General features: G+C 38.1%; 1 protein-coding gene across 2 annotated transcripts in view; it reads left to right on the top strand.

Moving 5' to 3' along the window:
* Positions 1 to 18,242, top strand: part of SLC36A4 (solute carrier family 36 member 4) — an 82,928-nt gene extending 64,686 nt beyond the window's left edge. For both annotated transcript variants that reach the window (XM_056500238.1, XM_056500230.1), the window contains one exon: positions 15,292 to 18,242. In XM_056500238.1, the coding sequence (XP_056356213.1) occupies positions 15,292 to 15,599 (308 nt within the window). In that variant the 3' untranslated portion in view covers positions 15,600 to 18,242. The remainder of the gene's footprint in view (positions 1 to 15,291) is intronic.
* The last annotated feature ends 8,544 nt before the right edge of the window (positions 18,243 to 26,786 follow it).

Raw genomic sequence — 26,786 nt, 5'->3', positions numbered from 1 at the left:
AGTAGGACTACATGATCCAGTGCTCTTGATGGCCTCCATCTGGGTAAACACACTTGAATCATAGAATGGTTTGGGTTGGAAGGGACCTTAAAAACCATCTAGTTCCAGCCCCCTGCCATGGGCTGGGACACCTTCCACTAGAGCAAGTATCTTAAAGCCCTGTCCAGCCTGGCCATGAATGCTGCCAGGAATGGGGCATCCACAGTTTCTCTGGGCAGCATGTGCCTGTGTCTCACCACCCTCACAGTAAGGAATTTATTCTTAGTATCTAATATAAACCCACCCTCATTCTGTTTAAAACCATTACTCCTTATTCTATCACTACATGCCATTGTGAAAAGTCCCTCTCCAGCTCTTTTGTAAGCCCCTTTTATGTACTGGAAGGTGCTAGAACATCTCCTCAGAGGCTTTTCTTCTCCAGGCTGAACAATTCTCTCACCAGTGTCTCAGCCTTTCCACTTAGGAGGCCTGTTCTATCCTTCTGATCATCTTGTGATCCCCCATGGACTTGTTCAAATAGGCCCATGTCCTTCTTGTGTTGGGGTTCCAGAGCTGATGCAGCACTGCAGGTGGGGTCTCAGCAGAGCAGAGGGGCAGCATCCCCTCCCTCCCCTGCTGCCCACCCTGTTTTGGATGCAGCCCAGGACATATTTGGCTTTCTGGGTGAGTGTACATCGCTGGATCATGTCCAGCCTGTCACCCACCAGCACCCCCAATTCCTTTTCAGCAGGGCTGCTCTGATCTGTTTATCCCCCAGCCTGTGTTGGTACCAGAGATCCCCTCAACCCAGGTGCAGCACCTGGCACCCAGTCTTGTTAAAACCTCCTGAGGTTCCCATGGACCCATTTCTTGAGCTTATCTCTGGATGGCATCCCATCCTTCAGGAGTGTCACCTGTACCACTCAGCTTGGTGTCATCTTTAGACTTCCTGAGCATGTGTTCATTCCTTTTGTCAATGTCGTCCTCAATTAAAGAAAACATTTTCAACGTTGTAGCAAAGACTAAAGCTATTCTGGGAGAAAACCTTTTTGTGGTGTTTAGCAGAGCTAAAGCATATAGCGCAGGAGTTAGTTATGCTGAACTGATTTTGGTATGGAAGTTAAAGATGAAAAAACTTCAGTTTTCTGATGGAGAGCTCTTGAAGCAAATTGAACTAGCATGAATTAAGTATAAAATTATCATAACAACAGAAATAAAAACAATAAAAGAATAGAAGAACTGAGGATAAAGCTATCATAGTTGTAATATAAATTTCATAATGGTCTTTTAGTGATCTCTTAGTGGAGCAGCCAGCTGAAGTGATTGCTTCTATCATGGCCAAAGCCTTCCTGTAGGTTGGGTTTGGGTTTGCTAACTAATTGTTACTAATTCTCAGTGTATTGGTATTCCATTGTTCTTTCAGTGGTAGGTTACAGCTTGCACTCCAGAAATTCTTTAAAAATAATTTACTCTTCCTGATCTCTTGCTTTTCTAGCTTAATCCTAGCCTACACAGATGAGGATAAACTCTAATCAACAGTGAATTAGTAACATAAAAATGAAACTGAACTACTTTCAGGGCAGGGGTGAGTCAGCAAAGAGAAAAAAAACTTTTAAAAGTGTTGTGCAGACAGTGTCTGATGGGCTAGGGAAATGAAGTCTCCCTAACATCTGAAAACCAGATTAGATGGCTTCTGTGAAGAGCAGAGGGTTGGGACTTGATGATCCATATGGATCCTTTCCAGCTTGACACATTTTGTGATTCTGTAACTCAAAACAGATTTTCACAGAATGTGCCTGTCTTTTCGTGGAAGCCACTTTGCAACAAAAGAACAAATGGGTCCATTACCCAGGGGCTCCTCTGGTTTGCAGCTCTGAATAAATAAGCCCTCTTATGTGAGCCATCTCATTAAAGAGAATATACATTTCTGAAGTTTATATTTATTTTGTTATATTTCTCTGTGTAGAAGAAGTCTGAAGAATCTGCTCAATAAAATCATGGGAATTTTAGGCATTAGAACTCTGCCTCAGGCTGTTGCATCTTGTAATCTTTACTCTGTCCCATGGTTGTGTTGCTCAATTGATCTTTATTTCTTAAAAGCATGGGTTAAGAAAAGGCAATATGTAAAATATGGAGCAAAATGCTAAGAGATGTTGTTAGCAGTCAGATTGTTACCAGTCTTTGCAATAGAAGCCATGTCTCCCTTGGAGTAAGACTTCCTAAACTCTAACTAGGAAACATGGCAAAAAGAGAGCCCTGTCTCAGCTGTGGCCTATGGAGTTTCATTTCTCTTTGGATATGCTGTCCTCACAATAAGCTGGTAGAAGAAAATAGTCTGACTAGTTCAGCTAACTGATGAGGGAAGTGTTTAAAGCAATGATATGCAAGCTTTCATGGTTTCGCCACAAATGCAGCACATGGAAAGATTTGACTAATGAGCAAGAGGGAAATAATTCAGCTAAACATCTCCACGTATGTTTTACATTTACACATTGCAGACATTTTGTTTTGATTTTCTGGTGGTAATTATTTTTAATGCCTACAAGTAGACCAGCAAGACAAACTCTGGTCCAGTGAATTCCTTGCTATGGACTCTGTCCAGGTGGAGAATTCACTGGAGAACTGACACATACTTCTGTGTACTATGTTTGTGGCACTCTGGAGATCACTCAACTCACAGGGGGCACTTAGGTAGGATTTTATGCAAATTTAAGAGTGACAGGAAGTCTAATTATGTTTCTGTGTCAGCACTGCTTGTTGAAGACCAACCTCTGCTTTCTCAGGGGAGGCAGGGGCGGTGCAGTCAGCATCACACAAAAGGTATGAGCTCATGTAAAAAATGAGTGAAAACTGATCTTATCCATCTGCATTCCTAGGTTAGCATGAGAGAGCATTTAGAATTTGAATAACTAAATACCACATTTAATGTACACTGAGTGAAAAGAAAATCAAAAATAAATTTTAAGTCTCTTAAAATGAGGCCCAGCAGGACATTGCTGCAAAGTTGGCTTGCAAGTTGTTTTCAAAATACTTTCCTAATTTATTGATGAGGAAATATATTTTTCCTCAAGCATAGATAGATTGCTGTACAGAGAGCCAAATGTACAGAGTTCTTTCAAGATACCACAAATGATAAGCAGGTTGCAAGTAAGCGTTTTGAAAATTGCAAGGTAGCAAAAGTATTCCTTGAAAATGTTTGAGAGGTTTTCACTGTATATTTAAAACAGAAATAAATCAAATACTCAGGGCCATCAAAGTATAACTTTTGTATACCTGCATCCTAGTGCCTCCTTTTCAATAAGGGTGAAACAGTGCTTTGCTTTCAGTTGTCTCTTTAAAAATTACTTCATAGCTGGAATTAGTCACTCCAGGCATTTTCTTTGCAAGTGCTTCAAATAAGCATAAGAGCTAGAATATTAATGATGCCTGAGTGTTACTCATGATTCATGGCTTGATAAGCTGATCCTCACAAAAGGTTTAAAACTTTTGCGTTTTTTTTAAAGGATTGGAGAGAGGTTGCTGAGTGGTAGCAGCTTGTTGTGCTTTCTGAACTGCATTTGGTGAAAATTAGCAAATTTTTAATCTTTGTTTTGTTTTCATCCACCCTTACCATGTATAATAAGCACCAAACACTTAATCTTGAGATACTGATAGAAGTGTATGAGAAGTAAGTCCTCTGTGGATTGATTATAATGACTGCACCAGACTGCAGAGTTAGGGCTTCAAAGATTGCTTGTCATAATAAAGGCAGCTTTAAAGTGTTAGAGAAAAAATAAGGAAAATTAATTGCATATTTAAATTAATTAAATCCATGTGGCATTAGCACAAGGTTTTGGCATTTTTGCTTTATTTTGGTTTTTAATGTGTTTTTCCTTCTCCTGGCTTACTGAAATACTGCAACTCACTCTGAAGAGGAAGATGCTTAGAAGTGGCTGAATGACCTGCTTGTATGGATATACTTGCTAAAGTCATCCCATAAGAAGGAGGGATGGATAAAACCTTGCCATTTTCTCTTTCTCCTCATTGAAGGACTTTATTTTTTACACTATAATTACTGAATGATTTGTCTCATCCAAAAAGATTCCCTTTTCTTGACAGTGTATGAAATACCTTGTGATAACAAAAGGGAGGGATAAAATCAGAATGTTCCGTAGCACAAAAACTATTATTCATTTAATTTGTAATAAATCCTTCAAGGTGTTTGGGAAAGGATTTCACAGACCTGTTTCTAATCTGTCAACATTTGGTGCTGTTAAATACAAATTTCTTCCTATACCTTTTGGTTTTGCATACAGTATCTGAGTTATTATTTTTATAAGTAACTGTAATCAATATTATATAATGCATGTAAATTATATAACCACAGTTTGTAAAATTAAACTGTTAAAAAATTACTTTCCTAATTAAGTATAATTACCGAGTAAACATACTGAGTATTTCCATCCATGGGGTAAAACACTAAACTTTCATTAAAACAAATAGGAAGCATTACCACCGAGGTATGAATAATTGTTTGTGACACTGAGAGCAAAATTTTGACCCTGCTGTGTTGTCTGACCATGTTAACAGTTGTCCAAATTCTCCATGGTGTTCATCTGTGCCTAACCTGTAGAATAGCGTTTCTTTCTGTGACTTGATGTTTATATTCAAGATGTTCCAGCCATCAGTTTTTGTTTATACCCAGAAACCTACAGTCAATACTGATTTACCTTATCATAAGCCCCTTTTTACTTAAATCAAATCTACTCTAGTTTTTTGTCCTTTTATTTATGTTGGAAATCTTCCTAGTCCATTCTGATACCATTTGATGATACTGTTCTCTGAGTATCTTCATTGTTCCCTTTTCTTGTTTCTTTCATGACTTTTTTTCCAGAGGAAAACTAATTAAATTATTGCTCATCTGATTTATAAACAGCAGTATTATCTCTTCTAATTGAAAAAACTTGTGGCAGTTTTGTGTTTCACTTGTTTTCTAAATTGAATCTTACACTGACAATGGGTAGATCAATATTCTAACTCCATGGTTATAATCACATCCTTAAACTGGTATTTACAAGATCTTGGAAAGGGATAAAGTGCTCCCTCTCTTTAGGTTGAGACTAAAACGTTGCTCCACATTGAGATCAGTGTTTTGTGAACACCAAAGTAATGTAAGATCTTTCCTATACTTACCCTTCAGTGTTAATTTTGTTTTACAAAATTACTCTAGATTTGGATATTACATTGTAAATAACAGTGTAATCTAGAGCTAACAATGAAATCATTGCAGGAATTTTTTGGACAGTAAAAAGTTAGGGGTTTGATGAATTTCAAATATACTGGAATTTGCCTCTTTTCTTTGCTAGTTTGCAAGTAATTTTTTTTAGCTAGTTTACAACTAATTGCAAATCATTTTTAGTAATATGAGGACCACAGGCAGCAAATGTACATAATAATTTCGACAAGCATATTCCAGTAAATTTTAATTAAGGCAAGTATTTGTATCAAAGTATGGGGGTAATATTACATACTGTGAAGATTTTTTTTTTGTTGGCTTTATTAATTGATATGGTGGCTGTAATGTCTGCTAGTTTAAAAATGGCATTATAATAAAGTAGTATCTTATGCTTGGTATTTAGTATTGCCTTTTATTCTGCAGGAGTTCATACTGCTTTATAAAGTATATTTACAGATAATCATTTCACTGTCCACTTAAAAGCATTGCCAAAGGTAGAGTTGGTATGGGAAAATAAAACCACCCCTAAAACAGAATGCAAAGCATTTGAGGATAGCGACAAAAAAAAGTTTCTGTTCACACAACACAAGCCCAGTTCCTTATTTAGAAAAAAATTATTGGAAGGTAATTTTGTAGGCAAAAACTCAGTATTTGGGACGTATACTTCAGTCCTTTGAGGAGCATGTCCAACCTGTTCCCCTATTCCTGTGTAACTGCTGTAAGCACATTATTTCCCTTCTCCCATCAAGGTGAAAAGATGATTTTGAGCTCTTTGAAAATTACCAATAAAGGTTAATATGTGTTGGTACAGGCTTCTGATGTGCAATCACGTATTTGTGTTGGGTACTGATTTACTTGGGTCACAAAGAGCCAAGAAAGAGTGCCTAGGAGGGTGCCCCTTCTCTTGGCATGCCTAGCCTGCAGTGAATATTCCCAGACACGAGGCAAAGCTTGAGCGTGCAGGAAGCCCCAGCCTGCGGCGAGCGCGGCTGCATGGGATGAAGCAAGCTGCTCTCTTTGAACTTCATTTTGTGAGGTGGAATACCAACAAAGTTAAGACTAAAAACATCTGCATTTTTTGATGGATTTGGACTGCAGGACATAATTCAATACTTAATCAGCCTAAGCCTGTCAACACAGGGAGCTGAACCTCAACCAGCTACTGCACGTGATCCTCCCCAGGAAGCCAAGGCTCTTGGCAGCTTCTCGTTGCTACATCATCAATCACCACAGCAGGCTCTAACTAGCCCGTGCCTGTGACACCAGCTGTTGCAAAGCATTATTTTGGAAATGCATTGGTCATCCCACTGCAGTGTGATTGTTAGTGATTGTAATCTTTTTAAGGGCATTATTTTTTAATTTACTTTTAATACATTGCAGCAAGCTCGCAAGTTATTTATTAATATGTCAGTAATAATAGAGTACATGCCATATGCTATAGCTGCTAATCATACCCAAAACCTCTATTTTTCATCGCCCAAAGTAAGTAGGCCAATTCAGATCCTTAAACCAATGTGAGATTCCATGTATTTGCTTCTTGTGAAAAACATTTAATATTGTGTGAAATCAGAATGTGGCTTCCCATTTGAGAACGGCTAAAATTTCTCAGTGGAATAAAGCATTTTGTCTTGTAAAGTGCTTAGCACTGCTGTTACTTAAATAATATGATGTGTGATCTGAAGTTTCAATAAGCAGGAATTAATATATTTTTAAGCCATTTTGCATAAAAGTGCTGTGAAGTAAGACTGGGTAAAAATATCAAATTTAATCCAGTTTTGAATCAGAATTAAAAATTAGTGATGTAAATTAATGTTTACTTAAATGTGATGTCAGCTCACTTTCAACACTGGTACTTTGTGATAGAGAGACATATTTAGATATTAGTGTTGTAGTGAACAAATTTCATTTTCTAGGTTTAAAGAACATAATTCATGTCATCTTAAGTGATCATTTTGTATTTTTATCAGTTACAGGAAGCTTTTATTTTCCCTACTATCTTAGGATTTTTACCAGCCTCCAGGTAGAGCACAGCCCATTAACAACTATTGTTTGGTCTATTGAGGTGTCTTTCACTGACACCAGGGTCTGGGAGGCTGACTGAGGCCAAGGCAGCACTGGATAGCTCAGCCTCTACTGGGTATGGTGTCACTAAGCCCCACACTCCATCCAGGAGCAGGCTCACTTTCCTCCTTTCTGCCTTTTCTTATCAGTGTGGTTGTAAAAGCTTCAATTATCACCTGTAGCATCCCTTAAATGTGTCTGTTTAGTGGAATTTTGCCTTTCCTGAGACCATCCAGACTTGTCCATGTGATGTTTCTAAATTTCTCATTTGTAGTATGTCTTCACTTAAATCTCCTCTTTGTGGTTTTTCTTATAATAGAGCTCTGTCATGAATTCTCTCATGAAGCAAACTGGTCTGGTACACTTACTTCCTTGTTTGGAAATTCTGCAAATTAATGTGTTCCTACTGGTGGAAGCTGTAGCACATGTAAACAATCTCCTCCTCCCCAGAAACATGGGTTAGAAACTCCAAAGTTTCTTTAAGGTTATTCAGACAGAATCTCCTTGTTATGTTGTTTTAGTAATACTTGGTGACAGGAGGGAGAGCTAACTTACTCTATTACTTAATATATTGTTTAGTCCTTAGATGGTGATTAGAGAAGATAATTTACCTGGCATTATTGTTACAATTTATGGCACTCTGATGGATTCTATTACTACAAAAGGATTCCAAAATAACTGATACTTTTTGTCATTTTAATCATCTGTTTCTTCAATTATCTTTATTAAAGAAATGTAAAATTTTATTATGAAACAGAAAAAGAAGCCTGAAGGATAAAGATAAGTAGTTTTTACTATTCCTAAAGGTGTCTTTGGCGATGTTTCTCTTTCATATTTATGTATTTATGGAGCAAAGTATATTAGCTTGAGATTAAAGCTAAGGATGTTCAATTTCATCTTCACCACATTATTTCTGCTTTATGTAGTAATCAAAAGGTGTATAATGAAAATTTTATTTTCAAGGGTAATGGCAAGACAAACTTTTTAATATAAAAATTTTAATACAAAATTGTTTGAATTTATTATTGCTTTTGTTATGAAACAACAAAGTAGCAGCCATGTATCCCTGCTTACTGTCCTGTGGGATAGCTTGATATAAACAGTACATCCAAGAGGAAGACTGGGGATTATGGAGTGGTGGTAGTGAATATTAGAAAATACAACTCTTTAGCGTCGTTGGAAGCAGCATGGTTGGCTCTTCAAGGCTTAACCATTCCTCCTGACTCTTTGCTTCACCTCTACTCTCTGTAGCAAAAAGAGTCTTGTCCTTGGATAAGCAAACATTAATTTTTGCTTGCACGGTTCAAAACCTTTCAGCTGTCTCAGAGCAACAGATTATTTTGAGAGAGTGAGTCAAAGAAGACAGAAGTTCAATTGTGGACTCATTTCTGGTGAGCCTGTAGAATCAGGAGGAGGCTGACTGCCAGTGGGAAGTGTCAGTACTCTTATAGTCTAGGATCTTCCATTTAGAGCTCAGTATTACTGAGTTTTGCTGTATGCTTTACATTAATTTCTTGAATCCAGAAATGCATGTTAACAGCAGGTTGCATTATTTCACTGAAGAATGTCTAAAAAGATTTGTGTGATAAAGTATGAGCAGCAAAGCTCAAATAAATTTACTGCAGAGACAAATGAGTAAATAAAATGCTTGAGATCTGACAGCCTGAACAGGTGCCATTTCTGACCACATGGGTTATAGTTAAATAAATGGTCAAATGGATTTACACCCAATCTGGCACGTGCTGTGCCCAGCATGTCTGCTTGCTGGTTTCATGAAGATCACTGGACAAACTGCAGCATGAAGATATTCCTTAGCTTCTCACACCCTGGTTTTCTTGGTGTGTTGCCATCCAAGGTGGGTGCTTAGTAAAAATGCATTAATTCTGTGTGGAGGATCTGATGGGGGCAGGCAGAACAGGATGAGTTCGTTAACTACCACTTGGACATTTGGCTCAGAGAGAGAAGGCAGTCTGGGTGGTCCCAAGGAGGAGAGTAGGGGAAGAATTGCCTCATGGCTGTATCACTGCTGCTTCATCCCTGTCCCTGTAAAGCTACACCTGCTCACACAGTCTCCTCCTGTATTGGATTGTTGTTACACTGGATTTTGCTTAAAGTGGGTGCAGGTTGTGGAAGTTGTGGAAGTTGAAATATGAACTAACTGCACTGCCTGAGTTTTGGGGTTATATAGAACACCATATATATATATACATATATATATATATATATATAGACAGCTTGAGGAGAGTGATTTTATCAATGGGGCTAGGGGGGAATGCTGCCTTGAAGAGTTGTCTCATACCAGTGGTACATGCCAGTCCTTTTCCCTGGCTGTAGGTATTTTAAGTAGCCTGGTAAGAAGACTGGACTCAATGCTGCTGTTAAATTGCTCATTGGTCTGATGTCATTCTTCATGTGTCTTTCTGCTTAAGAAATAAAAATAATTTAAAAAACCCTTTTGGTAACAGTTTTGAAACTTTGAATGCAAAGTGCTGTAAAAACTGGATTTATTTACATATTTGAGAAAAGTGGAGGGCTCTGGGGAAGGGATGGATCTGCCCATTCCCTGAAGGCCCTGCTGTGTGTCAGGGCCGTGTTCTGTGTCACCTCTCCTTTTGAAGAATAAGGATACTGAAACCATCTTCTCCTGTATGAGTCTGGTCTTTCCTACTAACAGGACAAAGCAATCAAAAATGTGGTAGTGTAGTGTGAGGGCAAGTGATGTGAAGTATTTTATGTTTCTGTCTCTCATACTATATGCTGCAGGAAGATAATGATGAAGGAGTTTTTCATTCCAAAGGGAACAAAGCCAAACTAGATGATATGTGGTTGTCCTGTGTGCAAGCTGTCCCTGTTTTTCTCTCCAGTGTGCAAGTAGAATTTGTCACCTCATAGTATAACTACAATCTGTCTTCTGCTTTGTTCCTTTTCCCACTTGGTTTTGATTTTGAGATTGAGCGTGTTTAAAAGTATGCTTTTTAGAAAATTGTATTAAGAAAATTGCTTTTTGTGAAGACAATCTATATGAGTCTTAATGTCTCAACAGCTGAGACAAACACTACCTAAAACCCTATGTTAATTATCATTTTTAGCAAAAAAAAAAAAGTAAAATTCTAATTCGCTATTATGTAATACCAGGATCTTTAACTAAAATCCTTTTTTTATACTGCATATATCAACATGTAATTTATTCACAAATATTCTTAAGTTATTATTTGCATAGGTTTATCTGCAGATAGGTAACAGTTTCTACTTGGCCTCATATTCCTTTGTGTATATGTATCAAAACAGTTTGGTGTCCCATGTGGAAGGCATTCTCTCAGGGAAGGACTTATTTTTTATTAAGTTACATGAGCAACTTTTCATGGAAAAATTACAGCTTGTTAGATTTTGACATTTATTTTTAAAAGATGGGTAGTTTTAATTGTGATGTAGGACTTGAGAAGATGTTATCTTGGCTTGCCAGTTGTCCAGCCTGCACATGTAATCCCCTTGCAGCCAAACTGGCTGAGCCTTCTGGGGCAGTCCATATCAGAGAAATGTTTTTCCATTCTCACAGGAGGTAAAGGGAAAATAAAAACAAAAAACAACCTTGGGCAATGCAGAGTGTTGCAGAAAAGAAGGAAAGAGTTGGAAGAAAATACGAAGGTGCCACATTAAGGAAAGGATCCAGGAAACACTGCAGTCGGGGGAAGGGAAGAAGAGGATGCCAGATTGAGTGGCTAAGCAGTAAAGAAAAATGGACAGAGTGCAGCCTGGGATATTAGATTAGGAATGAGGATTCAGGCTGATATTTTGAATTTCTATTTTACCTATGGCAGAATTCTTGGCTGAACATTTAAGTGTTTTAAACTCCCGAAATGGGCCCTTTCTTTGCCATGTCATAGGCATCTGTGTGCAAAAAATAAAATTTCATTTTGTGTTTTTGGAGAGTCATTTGGATGTCAGACACCCATCTTTATACACCAATGTTGTAGTCTGCTATCTGGTCCTGGAAAAGTGGTACAAATAGAAAGATTGGGGTATGCTGGCTTCCTTCAGGACAGGGGCCTCCTCAGCACTGTCACTGCCTTTGAAGAAAACTGGTTGTTTGTCACTTGAGACAATTACTTTGCTTTTCAACTGTGTGAAGTTGCCACTCCATATTAATATCCAACATTTTTTGTATTTAAGAAGCCCCCAGTCTTTTTGACTAAGCCTATTTATAAAACCTGCTATTAGGACAATTTGCTTGGTCTGTACTTCTGATCTGGTAATGTATGTTCAGGTTCAATGTTTGAATACCACTGACCTGTTTTTTTTGTCAGAATTATATTTGAATACCTAGATAAAATCTAAAATCTGGTATTATCAAAAAAACAATTTAATTTAATGATTTTAGTGAAGAAATATTAAGCAGCTTTATTATTGAGCAAAAGGAAAATATAGCAGAAATTATCATTATTATTAGCATTTTTAATTTCAATTTTGGTTTCTGGCTTCCTAGAGATGCTTATTAATTAATTAAGTCCTACCAGAAATATGAAACAAAAAGGCTTTTTAAGTGAGCTCTGTGATTAAAGTGTCCTGGTAAAGTCATAATATGCTTTGCTTTTGAACTGTCTATGGATAGGACCAAAGTTATAATCTTTACTTAGATCCATAGATCCTAATTACAGCTGTGCCCATCTTGCTCAAGGATTTACCATGGCAAATGCATTGCTTTTGGTAGAAATAAGATAGCTCAATATTTGATTACTGGAGGAAGCATTGGAATATGGTAATCACCTATTTGACTCCATCAGCAGGTATAATGCATTTAGGTTGGGTGGAAATGGCAAAACTTTGTTTTTCCCCAGCAGTCTCACTGGAATTACCTCCCAACAAGCAAGTCTGGCAAGTAGTTTTCTGAGTCTGTAAGAAAATGAAAAAATGTAAAAGAAGCAGCACTACCAAATAAAGAGGGTAAAATTAAGAGTGTCTTCCCACTGGGGTGTCATGTCCCTTAAGAAAATCTAAACATTGTACTGTAGCATTCCTCCCCTCAAAAAATCTCAGCTGACACGAATTTGGGACTACATAGCTGAGAGAGGCTGGAGAAACCATGAGTTGTAGTTTTTGAGGTTAGACTGAAGAGTTTAAGGTAGAAGCAATATGATGCTACCTCTTGTTATCTCTGCAGAATGCTTTGTTCATATGGCCCCCACTCTTCTGTTCAAGCCCAAAGACAATTTAACTGTTGACCAAAAAAAAAAAAAAAGTGTCTTATTACTAATGTAGAACTTACTTCAGCTGAGATTCAGAGAGCTTCCAAACCAGAAGGTTTCATGACTGCTGATAAAAGATCTGAATTTCTTCTTGACATTGTGGTTTTGAAACCTACAAATAGCTGGGAAAATCAGGGTCCCTACCTGTAAGAATGCCCCTTGTTTGCTTCTGGAAAAAGGAGCCCTTTCTTGACTCTTGAATGCATTCTTTGGTAGGTAATAAACATGCATTGTATTTCTCTTAGCTTGTTAAGGAATAAATAAGACACTAATTAAAACCTTGAAACACTTTTCAAAACCTCCTCCCACAGCAATATCCAGATTCATACAAAATTGTATGAGTCAGACAAACGTTTGATGAGATTCAAATCAACACACAGCATTTTGTTTTGCTGTAACTTGAAGCAATTACAACCTACAGTTGGATTTTTTTCCAATTAAAAATATGAAACATAGTCTCATTATTTCAATAAAGCAGAATGTTTGAATCAAAACTATGAACTATAAATAAATGAGTGCCTTCTAAACTCTGGACACACATGGAAGTGAAAGAGGTCTATTACAGAAGTTGAAAATCTATCTTTAATGAATACACCCACTACATCTATTAAATTGGCAGGATAATAAGTGTGCAGTCCTCTCTTTTACTTCAAAACAACACATTCAACATAATCATGAGTTGAGAGTTTTACCAGACATTGCAAATACACTTCAGCTGCACTTTTCAATTACTTTTGGACTCTGTATGGCTGTGTAAGTATCACACTTGCCAATCTGGTCTGTGTGCTCATCTTGTATTGTTTGTACATTTATGGTGCCTACTCCTGTGGCTTGAACATTTATGGCTGCAAAAGTTCCAGTGGAGCGTATTTGGTGACTTTTATTAACTTTGGCATCATTCCTTTCTCATTTCATTCAGCTTTGTCCTGGGTAATGCATAAACATGTGTCATTTCCAGTCTTCAAATGTCACATCATATAATGGAGGAAACTGTTTGGCATTGAGTAGGTCCATCCTAACAGTGGGAGAAAAGAACTTGTCTTAACTATTTTTGAGTGCCAGGTTGTTTCTAAGGTTTCCACTTCTCTATCTGCCCTGTCTTTCTTCGGCCAAACAATGCCTCTCATATCTCTGTAGTATTCCAAAGTGCTAGTAAACTATAGTCATCTCAAGCAGGAGCAAGTTAATTGGGGGGTTTTTGTTGTTTTTTGCAGATCTCTGCATGATATGTTCCTTTCAAATAGGATGGGCTAGAGAATCCACTATTTGCAGGTTTTTGCATTTTAGTCTTAGCTCCTTTTTTATGTGAGAACTCTATAGTAACAAGTTTCATTAAGATGTGTAGCAAACAGTTGCCAGGTAGCAGTGGGCAGCTGTTGTGTTCTATGAGTGAATTTTGACTGTATTTTCCAGTGCAGTTTTCCCCAAGTTATTCTCAGTGGAGAACATCAACAGGAAGACCATTTGAGTATGCTGCCTTTCATAATGAAAGTGTGTCAGAATTTGATGCTGGTGCCATTCAGTCCACAGTAAAGACACTGCAAATAGAAAGCACAACTTAATAGTTTTACATTAAAAAGCTAATATACACCTTTTGGTTTTCATCCTCACATGTTATGTTGACATCTCCTTCTTGCTTGTTCCATTTGTTCATTGCCATAAACACTGTCTGAATAACATGTGGTCAGTGCAGTTGCTCTAAAGCCAAACATGCTTTTATTTTGGCTTCAGAGTGAATGGAGTTATAGAGGAACCCAAACATTTTGCATGGTATTTTTTATATGCTGGCAGCTTTTACACCTCTTTTCCCCTTCCCCTTTCTTTATGATTGCTTCTTTGTCTTTTTGAGATGAGGTGGAATGAAGGGTGCAAACAGTCTGATGCTGTGGGTATTTACACTAATGTCTGATAGTTGAAAGGCAGTATATTCATGGAAGGGAAAAAAGACATTTCCACCACGTACAGGGGTCATATAGAGGCTCTTGAAAACTGTTTTCTAGTCCAGGGCTGAAACCATGACACAACAACTAGAGTATCTGAGTTAACTGCCAGCCAAAGCAGTTAAAACCAGAAGTGTTTCTGGTCCAACATGACAGATTCTGTTTCTATAACTGTTGTAGTTTCAGGAGGTGGGACTGGCCAAGCTTGAAAGGCTGAGTGAGCCTTGTGTTCAGACTCCTCTTGGCAGGACCGAGTTCTCATTTAGTTAACTGGGCAGCTATTACAAACTGAATGCAATTGTACAAACCAAGATTTTTCAAGTTTGTAGGTGAACTGTGTGACTGCCAAGCCATCAACAGGCTTTGTTCATTTTGAATAATTCTATGTGATTTTTAGGTTATTAGTTATACCAGTTAATAGACAGTACTATATTTTTGCCCACTGTCTCCTAGGCAGAGTGTAACACCCCCTTCAACTCTGCCTTGGCTTTTATTCTTTCATCCTAAAAATCTATCGACAGCCAAAAAGGTAAAACACTTCCTTGAAATTTCGTATCTTTGACTTTTCTGTGATTTGCAGGCCAAATCTAAGTACAAGAACACTTCAACTTGATGCTCTGGAGCTCATGCAGAAATTCAGAATTGAATCTGGGTCTCTCAGATGAGCACAAAGATGCAGGTTACTGACAAATTTGTGTGTTCATCTCTATAGTGCACACCACATGGAGCTGGAAAACTACTGAATGATGTAACTTTGTAAAAAGCCTGAACTGCTTGATTATGTGTTTGTTGCAGTTTTATTTCTCTTGAGGACATTGAATCTGAAGCCACCATTTCTCCTGTTGTGCTTTAGGTGCTGTAGCAGTTCTGATCCCTCGCCTAGACCTGGTGATTTCTTTTGTCGGAGCCGTCAGCAGCAGCACTCTGGGACTGATTCTGCCACCTCTGGTTGAAATCCTCACTTTCTACAAGGAAAACATAAGTTTATGGACAATATTTAAAGATGTTTTTATAGCTGTTGTTGGATTTGTTGGATTTTTAACAGGGACGTATGTGACGGTTGAAGAAATAATTTATCCTGCATCCACAGTTCTTGCTAATGCAACAGGGAGCTTTCCTGCAGATTTAAATGCTACAGACTTGGTGGATGGGTTAAAGTAATAAACCAGGCACTGTGAACTATTTCGTTCCTTAACAAGAAATTCTTGACTCAGGACCTGCTTTCAACTACTGGTACTGTGTAAAGAGGTACAGTTTGTAAGAGATGTAGGATATACATGTGAAAATACATTATTTTTTTAGAAAGTAATTATATATCTCTTCTGGACTTTGAAGGCAAAGTTACAGGATTTTGTTTTGTTTATCAAAGCAATATTACTTTCATGCAAAAAAATTCAACATCGCACATGATAAGCAATTTATTTTTGTACATTTTGTTACCTTGACCCATTTTTTACACAATTTCTTTATCCTTGATTTCAACTATACAAAAGTATGAAATACTGTATTTTTTATTACCTGTGGCTAGAAGTCTGTAGACTTACATATCTATATTTCTATTGGAACATATAATAATTATTTTTGCATTCTTATGTTCTGCCTTAAGTAGTACCTAGCATGTCCTTTGTGTATTTTTGCTTCATTTGTTTATTTTGAAAGAAAAAAATAGTAAGTTCATAAGTAGGTATCTGGATAGAAATTAAATTTTGTTTCGCAAGCCTGCATGCGGAGTCCCCATGTACAATCCTGATTTTCAGGTTTCATATTTGACTTTCTCTCTCACACTTCATAGATGACTTTCACTCCAAATGTTGAGGCACTATTTTTGGTCCTGTTTTCTAAAAACCCTATAATTTGTACAATAACATAACTTATTTATCATAGTCATTCCTGTTATGAAAAAACCAAATTTTTCTAAGGAATATTTTTAATCATAACATTCCCATAAGAAATATGCTATGCCAAAATCTCTCCACTGTAGTCATACAAATTAAGATAGAAATATATGTAATATTTTGCCTGCCTTCAGTATATTCCTCAGAAATCTACCATTTGGCATGACAGTGCTAGAGTAATTTACTGCTAAATATATCTATATTTATATTTTCTCTTAAGAATATTTCCACTGTCATCTACCATCTGGTGATTGTAATGAGCACTTTTATCTCCATGTTGATGAGGGCATTTCTGATAGGGATTTGTTATAGCATGTAGTTTAAACTGCATGTATTTTTTCAAGCAATAGTTCTGAGTAATGCTCAAGTTTTGATTTTAGCATGGACAAAGTTAAATACCTGGCAGGCACTTGGAAGGGAAGAGTCTCTGCCTGTGTGATACCACAGAATCAGCCTTTCATATGGAAGTGCCACAGTGGAGCAAACACAGGTAGTTAGCAGAGAAGAAAAAGGTAACTTCAGCTATTCATCTTGAAGGTTTTTTAGTCTTTAAGCTGTTTTCAAAGACATTAAATCTCGATGTTTCCATCTGTTTCATAGTGAATCTGTTGCTTACCTAACCCATACACTACACACTGATAGAGTATATTTCTGTGCATTTTTTACTTGACATAAAATTGTTTTGCAAGAAACATCTTTAGTAGGACTGAGAGGATTTAAATGCAGGTTACTTTTCCTCTTGGTTTCTCATCTTTCTATTTGTATATTGGGAGAAAAAAGGACTTTGAAGTCCATTCATATCTGTTCTGCTTCAGTTGTGTCCTAGGGAGCAGCTCTGAGAAGGTGCTTCTGCCAGGGTGCAGAAGGACTTGCCCAGTTCAGAGTTTGGTGGTGATTTTGTCAGGTGAATACTGCCACGGCACTATCAATGAATGCTTTCTGAGCTGGTACCTACAGCCTACAGAGGTGGCCCTGGTACCCAGTGAATGTCACATATCCTTATGAAAGTCAGATAGCTTGTTCAGAAGCTTAATAGGTTTGAGGTTCTAATCTCAGCCATCAGACCTTGGCAAGGCTGGCCCTAATACAAAGCCATGCACATCCCCCTGCTGTGTCTAACTGCAGTGCTGCCTGTCAAGGCACAGGTTTCCAGAGCAGCAGTGGCCACTGACTGACCAGGTATGAAGGAGTCTTTTAATGCAGTTGGCCAACGTCGCCAAGTATAACGATGTTTTATCTTTTGAATCTTTAAAATGTTTATTAATGTATTTTGCACAGTATCAATTTTCTCCTACAGTGTAGGATTTTTATAATTTTAGCACTCATACAGCGCATTTGCATGGCCTGCTCTTTCAGACAGAAGGAGTCAGGAATCTGAGTGTCCTACTTTGGATAAGATTAAAATGTCATGTCGTGAAAAACTAAGTCTGACTAATGACAGTGTCCTGTGAAGCATTGCCAAAGATGTAAAAGAGAGGAAATTCTGATAGAAACCTCTTCTGAGTAAGAGTGTTCATTCAGCTTTTAAATGCTGTAAAATTAGTTGCAAGTTAAGAGGCAGGGAGTGAAACTAAGAGATTTCATAGGTATGGTTTACATTAAGGTAAATATTTAAGATGGAAATGTACTTTAGCACAAGCTAAATTAAACTACAAAATGTGTGATTAGCTTATGTTCCTGACAAGGAGCAGAAAGCTATTGTATTTATATACTGTACATGAACTTGTATTTTACAATATAATATTGTTAACAGTTTTAATGTAATTTAATCATTAGCTGCACTACAGGTAACTGGATTATTTCTTTGTCTGTGACTGTTCATCCTCAAGTACTGGGCAAATAAGAGGATGGGTTTGCCTGATGTTCTGTAAAACTTTAATCTTCTGTATCAATAAACTACAAATTACCCTGCAAACTCAGTGTTATCCTGCCTGTCACCACTGCTGCATCACTACAAGAAACAGCTGTCCTAATGCAGAATTTACCTTTGAAGTTGTCCAAGGTGATTGATGTGACACACACAGGCAAGCTCCAGAGATGATTTTTCTTTGATGATAAATCTCATTTTAAAGTCACATAGGCACTCCTGAGAAATCCCACCTCCACTCCAAGGGTTTTCATGAGGGCACAGTTAAAGTTAGGCTTCTGCATCTTTTTAGAGCTACTATGGTAAGTTAATTTATAAATGTAAAAAGAGATGCAGGTATTCCCACTGAAATCCCAGTTCCTATTTAGAAAATAGGAAAGAAAAGAAAAATCCAGACATTTTAAAATTGGACAAGCCTATACATATTTGCTCTGGACTTAGCCTTATCTATAAGGATGGAGTGTTGTTTCAACATGTTGATAGAGAAGGGAAAGTGTTAACTTGGAAAACTCTTGACTAGAAGTGAGGACTGAGATTAGTTGATGGACAACCTAGGAGATTCCAGTTTCTCTCAGGAAGAGTGAAAGATAAGAGGGACAGTAAGAAGGGAAAGTGATTATTTTAATCACTTTTTTAAAAATTCTATACTAAAACATTTTAGATTAAGGACTAGAAGGGCTGCATACATCACTCACTACCATTCTATAATTGCTGGAATGTAGTATGAGCCTTGTCAGACCTTATGTCCTTCTGCTTTAATTTATTTGGTTCTGTATGGATTCATCAGTATTTCTGCTGCTTAAAGATTTCTGAAGTGTCAAACTATTATCTGGCAGAAAACAGGCAATGCAGATAACATCTGTTGAAGTTCATTTTTCACATGCTGTCCATGGGAGAAACAACTGCAACGTCTTGTTAGGGTTTCAGGAAGGGAGGAGAACCTTCTCTATGGTTTTGTGTGTTATTTACAGATGTTTTGGCCATCCTGGACCATCTTAACATGACACAAGAAGTCTGAATCTTGCCCACAGTTAGCTGAGTTACCCTTCAGACTCCCATATGGTTCTCATTAGTGTAATGTAGGTCTGTGAGCTGACAAAACCGCTGTACATACGTACTGAGACTGGTCTAAATATTAGTTTGAACTCAATATTAGTATCTCAGTGGTTTCATCTCCAAGTTCTAGAATGCTTGGGTGAGTGGCATCTGATAGCAGTAATTTTTTTACTCTTGGTTTAATTTGTTTTTTCTTAAAATGTTTTTATTAACAATGAAAAATTTATCTCAATTTACAGTTCCATAGATTCACTTCAAGCAGACAGTAGCTGGGGTGTAAAAAGCAGCATCTAAGTAGACATTCAGTTTGAGTTCAGCAAAAATATCTCTGCACACAAAAGGAGGTGCCTCTCAAATTACAGAAAAAGAGTCTGCAAGGCTGTATGGCAAAGCACTCATCTCCACAGACAAAGGAGCACAGAGGCACAACTGTGAGTGAATGAACCCCACTTCAAATAAATTCACCTTGTTTTCTGTAGGAGCCTGTCTTGTATCATGGCAAGGAGAGGGAGCAGGGGCCACTGGTGTGGCTAAAGACCAATGTCAATGCAAAGGAATGGGAGAACTGAAATAACCTCATCAGAGAAATGGAGCCCCACCCTGGCTTCTTCTAGGGTTTTCACAGCACAGCTATCAATCCATGGTCCAGGTAAGAAAATCACCAAAAAGGGTTGACTGGGGAGCATCTCTCAGGATCACTGCATGAACTGAGAGCATTGCTGCTTAAAGGGGCAAGGGAGCACCCTGCAGGACATATGGGAAGGGTATTTTAGGTATGTACAGGACTTGTAATGGGAATTTGGAGTTGCAACCAAAAGTGCGAGAAGAGATGAATCAAAGTGTGTTGGGAAAAATGGAATTTTATGGTTCTGTGAAAGTAGAGATAGAAGGGTCCAGTCAATCCCATGTGAACTGGGAATGGTCAATACAGATGTCAGTCTGTCCATGTCCTGTGCCTGACCAGTGCAGTCTCTCTTGCCTTCTCACTAAACTAGGACTGAGTCCAGCTGTGCCTGGCTCCTCTCTCTGAGGAGTTTAGAAAGCAAGAGCATCCTTTCTGCACCTTGTGACTCAATGGGAGGACTTCTTTAGTAAACTTTGTCTGAAGCTTCCACTGCTACCCACGACAATGCCCTGATACCTCCCCTGGAGGGAAGTTTCCACACCTGAGCCAGTCGTGTAAGGGAGGACATTGGCATGATAAAAAGCATTATCCCACCTCACAGGATCTGCTTCTTACTGGCCTTTTCTCTTACCTGGCTCAAACCCTGGCTTGGGGTGTGTATACACACATGGTCATGTACTTATCAGGAGTATGTGCTCAGCCTCCCTGTGTGCTGGACATGGAGCTGTAGCAAACCCTCTTCCTTCCTGCTACCAACTTTGGCAGCTCCTGACAGACCCCCCTCATATTTCCTGAGAAAACTAGTTTCTCTGGGGCTCAGCATCATTGCCTCATACTGCTGAGTTTTGGCTTTTCTTCATTTTGCAGGTAAAAGGTACATGTACCCCCCAGCACTCCTTTTCCTTAGGTAATAGTTTCTTTAGTGGTTTTTAAACAGCTCAATTGCTTCTTAAAATTTGTGGATGTGGCATTTTGTGAGATGTTTTTTATGATGTCTCTGGATAATTTATGCTGTACAATATTTGTCTCTTGACCTGATGGATTTATTTGACTTTGAATGAGTGAGCTCAAACTATGAAGCCAGTGAAGTCCTTTCAGTTTTGTTCTTACATATGCACTCAGAAACAAAGTTTTATTTTGGTAGCATTCCCATTTGTATTTTGGATACTTAGGGAGAATTGATCGTTCTATATTTTAGTTTTCAGCAACTTTCCAAAATTCGAATAATCTTTAATGTATCCAGCCCTCTAAATGTTGACATATAAATGCCATTGGAAATTTCAGAGTTTATTGATTTTTTCATCTTCATATCTAATATAATCTCCTTGCAGAACAGAATATTTTTTTTATTGGTTTCAACTGCCAGCCCTGAGAGACCAAAGTCCTGGGAAACCAAGGCCACTGCTCTTTTTTCATACTCCCCAGGGTTAATGCAATCATTGTGAGGATTTGTAAGTCTTTCAGCATCATTTGTTCTACACCATCTCCTCCAAAGCCTATGGCATTGTTACTGTGAATGGATTCATATTGAATAATAAATTATTGGAGCAATTCTGGCCTACAAGATAGAGAATCCATTTTTTCCTACTGCTGGGTAGGCTCCAGAGGGTGTTAGCCTATGGCTCAGCAAACTTATTATTAGTAAATATGACCCAACTATATACAGGAAGAAGTCCATCAGTGGGAACTTAGCCTCTTTCACCTCATCAGCCTTACAAGCCATCCTTCAGAGAGTACACAGCCTTTACAATACAGGTACTACTTTACTTTAATCTCCAAAACTTTGCTGAGAATATTTGAATGGATAGTTGGATCAGATTAATCTCCTTGCTTTCTCTTCACTTGACAACTCTTTGTTGTCTCAAGTTTCTGTTAGAAGCCATGGTGCATAGGCTACCTCTGCAGGGTTATTGCATCTGAATGCTCTCTCACCTGAGTCTGATTAGTCCATGGGTAATTTTGTGTCTTCCCAACCTAATGTTTCACCCTATCTGTCACAAGGGGGGGTTCCTTACTTACTGTTTTTTAGTGAATTCTCTGACATTTAAAGTTCCATATTTCTGTTTTAATTGCTGAACTCATGTCAGCTTGGTTGAAAGGATCTTTTTATATATAAAAGTAAATACATTTCATATGCATGTTTATTAAAATTACCCATTCTCTTCCTACCTAAGCTATTTTCTTGGAAGTCTCTGCTATGTCTTGCATCCAATGACCTTTCCTGGCTAAGAATGCAAGGCTAGGTCTGTCCCTGGCTCTCAATTCTAGACAAAGTCATGCTACTCATCACAGTGCTGTGAGCTGTTGTTTATGCTCTGCCTTGTGTCCACCCAACCCCCAATACCATGTTAATTCAAAACCCCTGTCATAATCATAAATGCATATCTGAATTATATTTATTGTGAATCTCAAATTTCTGCTTGTTTTATTGAACCCAATTGTCACAGCTGATTTTGAAAAGTGAGAATATGGGGAAGTTCAAGGATTCAGTTGACAGTGAGTCTAATAAGCAAATGTGCCTGTGTCCAGTGGAGTTACCAAAGAAAAAAATTATGTGTATTCAATTCAGCTCCATGAAAGAAGCCTCTCAGGTGCATCCTTGGTAAAATCTCTGTAAAACAGCCATGGTCATGTGTGCAGCACAGACCCTCAGGTCAGCTCCAAAGGTTGTTCACAGGGGCTGTATCTCAAATATCTAGAGGTGCCCTCTGGTCTCCAGTCTCTCAGTTCAGAGACCTGGCCAGAGTGGGCCACGGCTCTCTTCTGGAAAACACACTGTTTGGGCTGGGGTGGTGGGGTGACAGCAGCACTGGTGTGGACCATGTCTGAGCAGAAATGCAGCTGAAAAAGCTGAGATGAAGATCCAGGCTGGAAGGTGGAACACCCTTCTGGATATAGTCCAAGGGCATGGGTACACCCCAGGGAGATCATAGCTAACAAGACCTGATTTGCTGTTGAGAAAATCACCAGCTACAAGCAGTGGCCTCAGCTTTTCCCTTTATAGGCTACTTTGGGACTCACCGTCTGTCCTGTCTATTTTCTACAGCTTCAGACTACATGCTGAATGTGTGCCTTGTTCACAAAAACCCACGCCAGTAAAGCTCTTGTTCTTCCAGATATTTCCTTCTCCCTCTACTCAGCAGACAGTTTCTGTTTTCATCAGATTCAGCCAGCTCAGCTGATTATCTTTCCTCTTTGCAATTGCATTTCTGCCATGTTACATTTCTTTTCAATAACATGCTTCGCCTGGCACTGTCACATGCAGTGCCAGTTGTTATCACAGTTTCTATGGTTATGTCCTGTAAATGTTGGCATCTTCTTCTGGAGGCAAAGCTGTAGTTTTTGAGAAACTTGTCAAACATTTTATTACAGAATTTTTTCATTTTTTTAAAAAATCATAAGTGCAACATTTCTTAATTAAAATGGAGCAGAATGACCCTTCTCAATGCCCTAAATTATAATGCTCTCTTTTTATATAGAACAGGGATATGGATCTTGTGACTGCCAGAGGCCAGGCTGGCATCACAATTCTCTTACAACAGTCATGTTGTTCAATTTGATGACAAATGATCCCTTACAGTCATTGCAATGCCAGCAAAATTTGCTGCAGCAACATTATTTTCCCAGTGTAGTTTGTTTCTTTTGGGGCTTGGGGGAAAAAATGTGCTGTTTGTCCTGCAGTGAGGTCAATGACCCTGTGGCAGCAAACAAGTCTCTGGCTTGCTCAGAGACTTTACTTTAAACTTTGTAACTTCTGGCTTTGCAGTGGTTATTGACTGCCATATTTCAGCCCTTACTCTCACATCTCTGTATTCATAAGAGAAATTGGGGGTTTAAATATATATATTTTTTTTTTTGGGACTGTATGGTTTATCTCCCCCTTTCAATGTTATTTTAGAGTTAGCTGAAGTGATATGGCAAGAGTAGTAGTGATGTTCAATAAAAAAAGCATGAATCAAAAGAGAAAAATGTATAAAGCCATCACAGTATTCTGAAATCAAACAGAAAGTAAAGTTCTTACTAGCACTGAAGACAAGGTGCTGGGCTCAACAAGCAAACATAACAAATAAATCTATTTCTCTCAAGAATATACCTACCATAATGTCTGCAGTGTTCTCACTTACAGACAGCTCTAGCTCACTGCGAATTACCTTGGAAACATCTCTGTAAAATAATCTCCAGTGTGCTATGCTTTGAGGAAATAGTTCAGATCTGTATCAGGGTTTAGCTCAGCATACTAGTTAAGCAGGTGAGAATAACTGATACCTGTTTTCTTGTTTTGTTTCTTCTTTCCCTTCTACTTTACTGCTAAAGGATGACACTTCAAGAGCAATAATACAGTGTATTCCTATCAAAAGATCAAAACTGGAGGGGTAGTGACCCAGAACTGACTGCAATACAAGTTCTTTTTTTGCAGTGTCCCTTCAGGCATGCAAGTGAGATCCCCAGGTCTGATAGCTGCTTTGGAGAGCCTTGGCTTATATCACCACATTCATACTTAGGAAGGGACCACCCAACAGGGAGTTAGGGCAGATGCTCAGTGCTCTGCACAATAGATGTGCATATGGGTGGCTCACTTTGGGCAATGTTTGCTGAAAGTTACAGGTATTTATTAGCTGCTGCCTTACCCATGCAGCACCTCCTCCCCTGTAGAACAGTATATAAGAAATTATGAGGGTATTGTTATCTCATGTTCAATTACCTCCATCAAAGTTTGGCACAAAACAGGATTTTCTGTTTGATTGATCCATGTCATGAGCAAATATCATTTCTCTGCATTATGAAACATGTCCCTAGCATTCATTTTTATCTTCCTCTTTAGTTGTTTGGGGGGGGTTGTGTTTATTTTTTTTTATTTTTTATTTTTTTTGTTGTTGTTGTTGTTTTGTTTTGTTTTTATGTGGTTTGTTTGTTTGTTTATTTTGGTTTGGTTCTTTTAACAGAAAATTATGACATCATAGAAACTTTTGATAAGACTCTCCTAATTTTTTCCTAAACTCAGTTACTGATATGGGGTAAAGGGCATTGGGAGTCTGGAGGATTTATAACTAGCAAAGAACAATGTGCATCTCAAACCTTTATTTCTGTGTCTATATCATCTATAAGTGTAGCTTCACTCTTCATTTGCTCAATTCATGAATAATCCCTACTCCCTGCAGCCAAGTTAGGAGCTCTGGGATTAACTGATTTGAAATTTCTAGGAATGCTTCAATTTATGCAGTAAAACCAGTACCATGCAACAAAAAGGACTCCATGCACAGCCCTCAGCTGTGTTGGACAAACACCTACAGCTCTTGTCCTGTCATTTCCTCTTTCTTTCTTGCCAACATAACATGGCAAGCACACATACATGCATGAGGAAACCAATTTTTCTGCGAGATCATCTCAAGGAGCCATCACCTCATGTTTGCTTGTCTCAAACATCCCATTCCAATGGCTCTGTTGCTTTTTATAACCCAGCTATGAGTCTCAGAACTTTCTTTCTTGTTTGATTGCACTGAATGGAGAAGAAGGTGTCTATTTGTTTCTAGCTATGGGTCAATGAATAAGTAGGTACCACCTTTATATGACATATGCTTCAAAACATTTTAATTTAAAGAATTTCTCCTTGCAGGACACTCCAGACCCTGAAGTACTGGGCAAATGCTGAAACACTTAAAAATGTAAGCTTTGTAATGTCTCATTTCTTGGTCTTTCTGTTCTAGAGAGACATGGGGAAAAGACTCTGGAACTGGAAGTTGATATCTAATGATAGAAAAGACTAAATTTCACAGACAGACAGTTGTAGCATCTATTCAACACTCAAAGGAACAAATTATGACTTCTATCTGACTTTTCTATTTTCTTCCTCCTTTCTCATAAATATTTATGGTCTTCTTGGCTCCAACAAGATCTGCACAGCTCTGCTCCTGAGATACTGGATCCACAGCCTCTCTGGGCAGTGAACAGTTCCCTGTTTCTCTTTAAAGCCATTCCCCCTCGTCCTACCACTAGACACCCTGCTGAAATGCTTGTCCCCATTAGGCACTGGAAGGTGCTGAGGTCTCCCTGGAGCCTTCTCTTCTCCAGGCTTGGAAGCTGTTACCCAGTCTAATACCTCTTTCTGTCAGCAGATCCTGATTAAGGCTGGTTAACTGTTCACTGGGAATATATTTCTCTTTGAGCTGAACTTTCTTTGCCCCTTCTCATCTTGTGAATCTCCTGCAACCTCGCTGAACACTGCAGTTACCATATGCCTTTTAAATGGTGTTTTTAATTGGAGCCTTATAAAGTAAATGAGTTTAAACTTTCCTGTAATAACTTCAGTAATTACAGCTCACAAATCTGAGAATTTTAATTTTTTTCTCCTATTAAATTGATTTTTATTGGACCTATAATATATACAGAGACAAAATAAGTATCTACAAGAAATCGTGCAGTTTGGGATAATGACATGCTGCTGAAAAGCCTTACAGGCAATAGAAAAAGAAAATAGCAGAATATATTTTGCAAAATGTATAAATACACAAAAAATATACTTCTACATTGCTGGTTTTATTTCCTATTTCACAGTGTTTAAATGGCATTTGGAAAAAATATGGAAACATATATAGCCCAAGAGTATAAATAAGGGACTAAGGTCTTCTTCAACTTCTTCTCCTCATCCAGGTGTTGGGACAGAAATGGATATGTATTAATAAAACATGGACTGATTTGAGTTAGGCTAGGCAAAAGATTTTATATTCCTTTTCAATTTGGCTAGAAACTGAAACAAGAAAAGGAACAGCTGTGAAAGTGTAAAGACAATATTCAAATATATTCATAGAGCTTACAAATGAAAAAGGGCATCAGGAGATCACCAAACCTGAGCCAAATGCATTACAGTTACTTTGCATCCAGAATATCAGCCCTGAAACAAAAAGGCA

Source organism: Oenanthe melanoleuca, chromosome 1 (assembly GCF_029582105.1).
Source record: "Oenanthe melanoleuca isolate GR-GAL-2019-014 chromosome 1, OMel1.0, whole genome shotgun sequence".
Classification (NCBI taxonomy): Eukaryota; Metazoa; Chordata; class Aves; order Passeriformes; family Muscicapidae; genus Oenanthe; species Oenanthe melanoleuca.
This window is presented reverse-complemented; position numbering and strand designations above follow the sequence as displayed.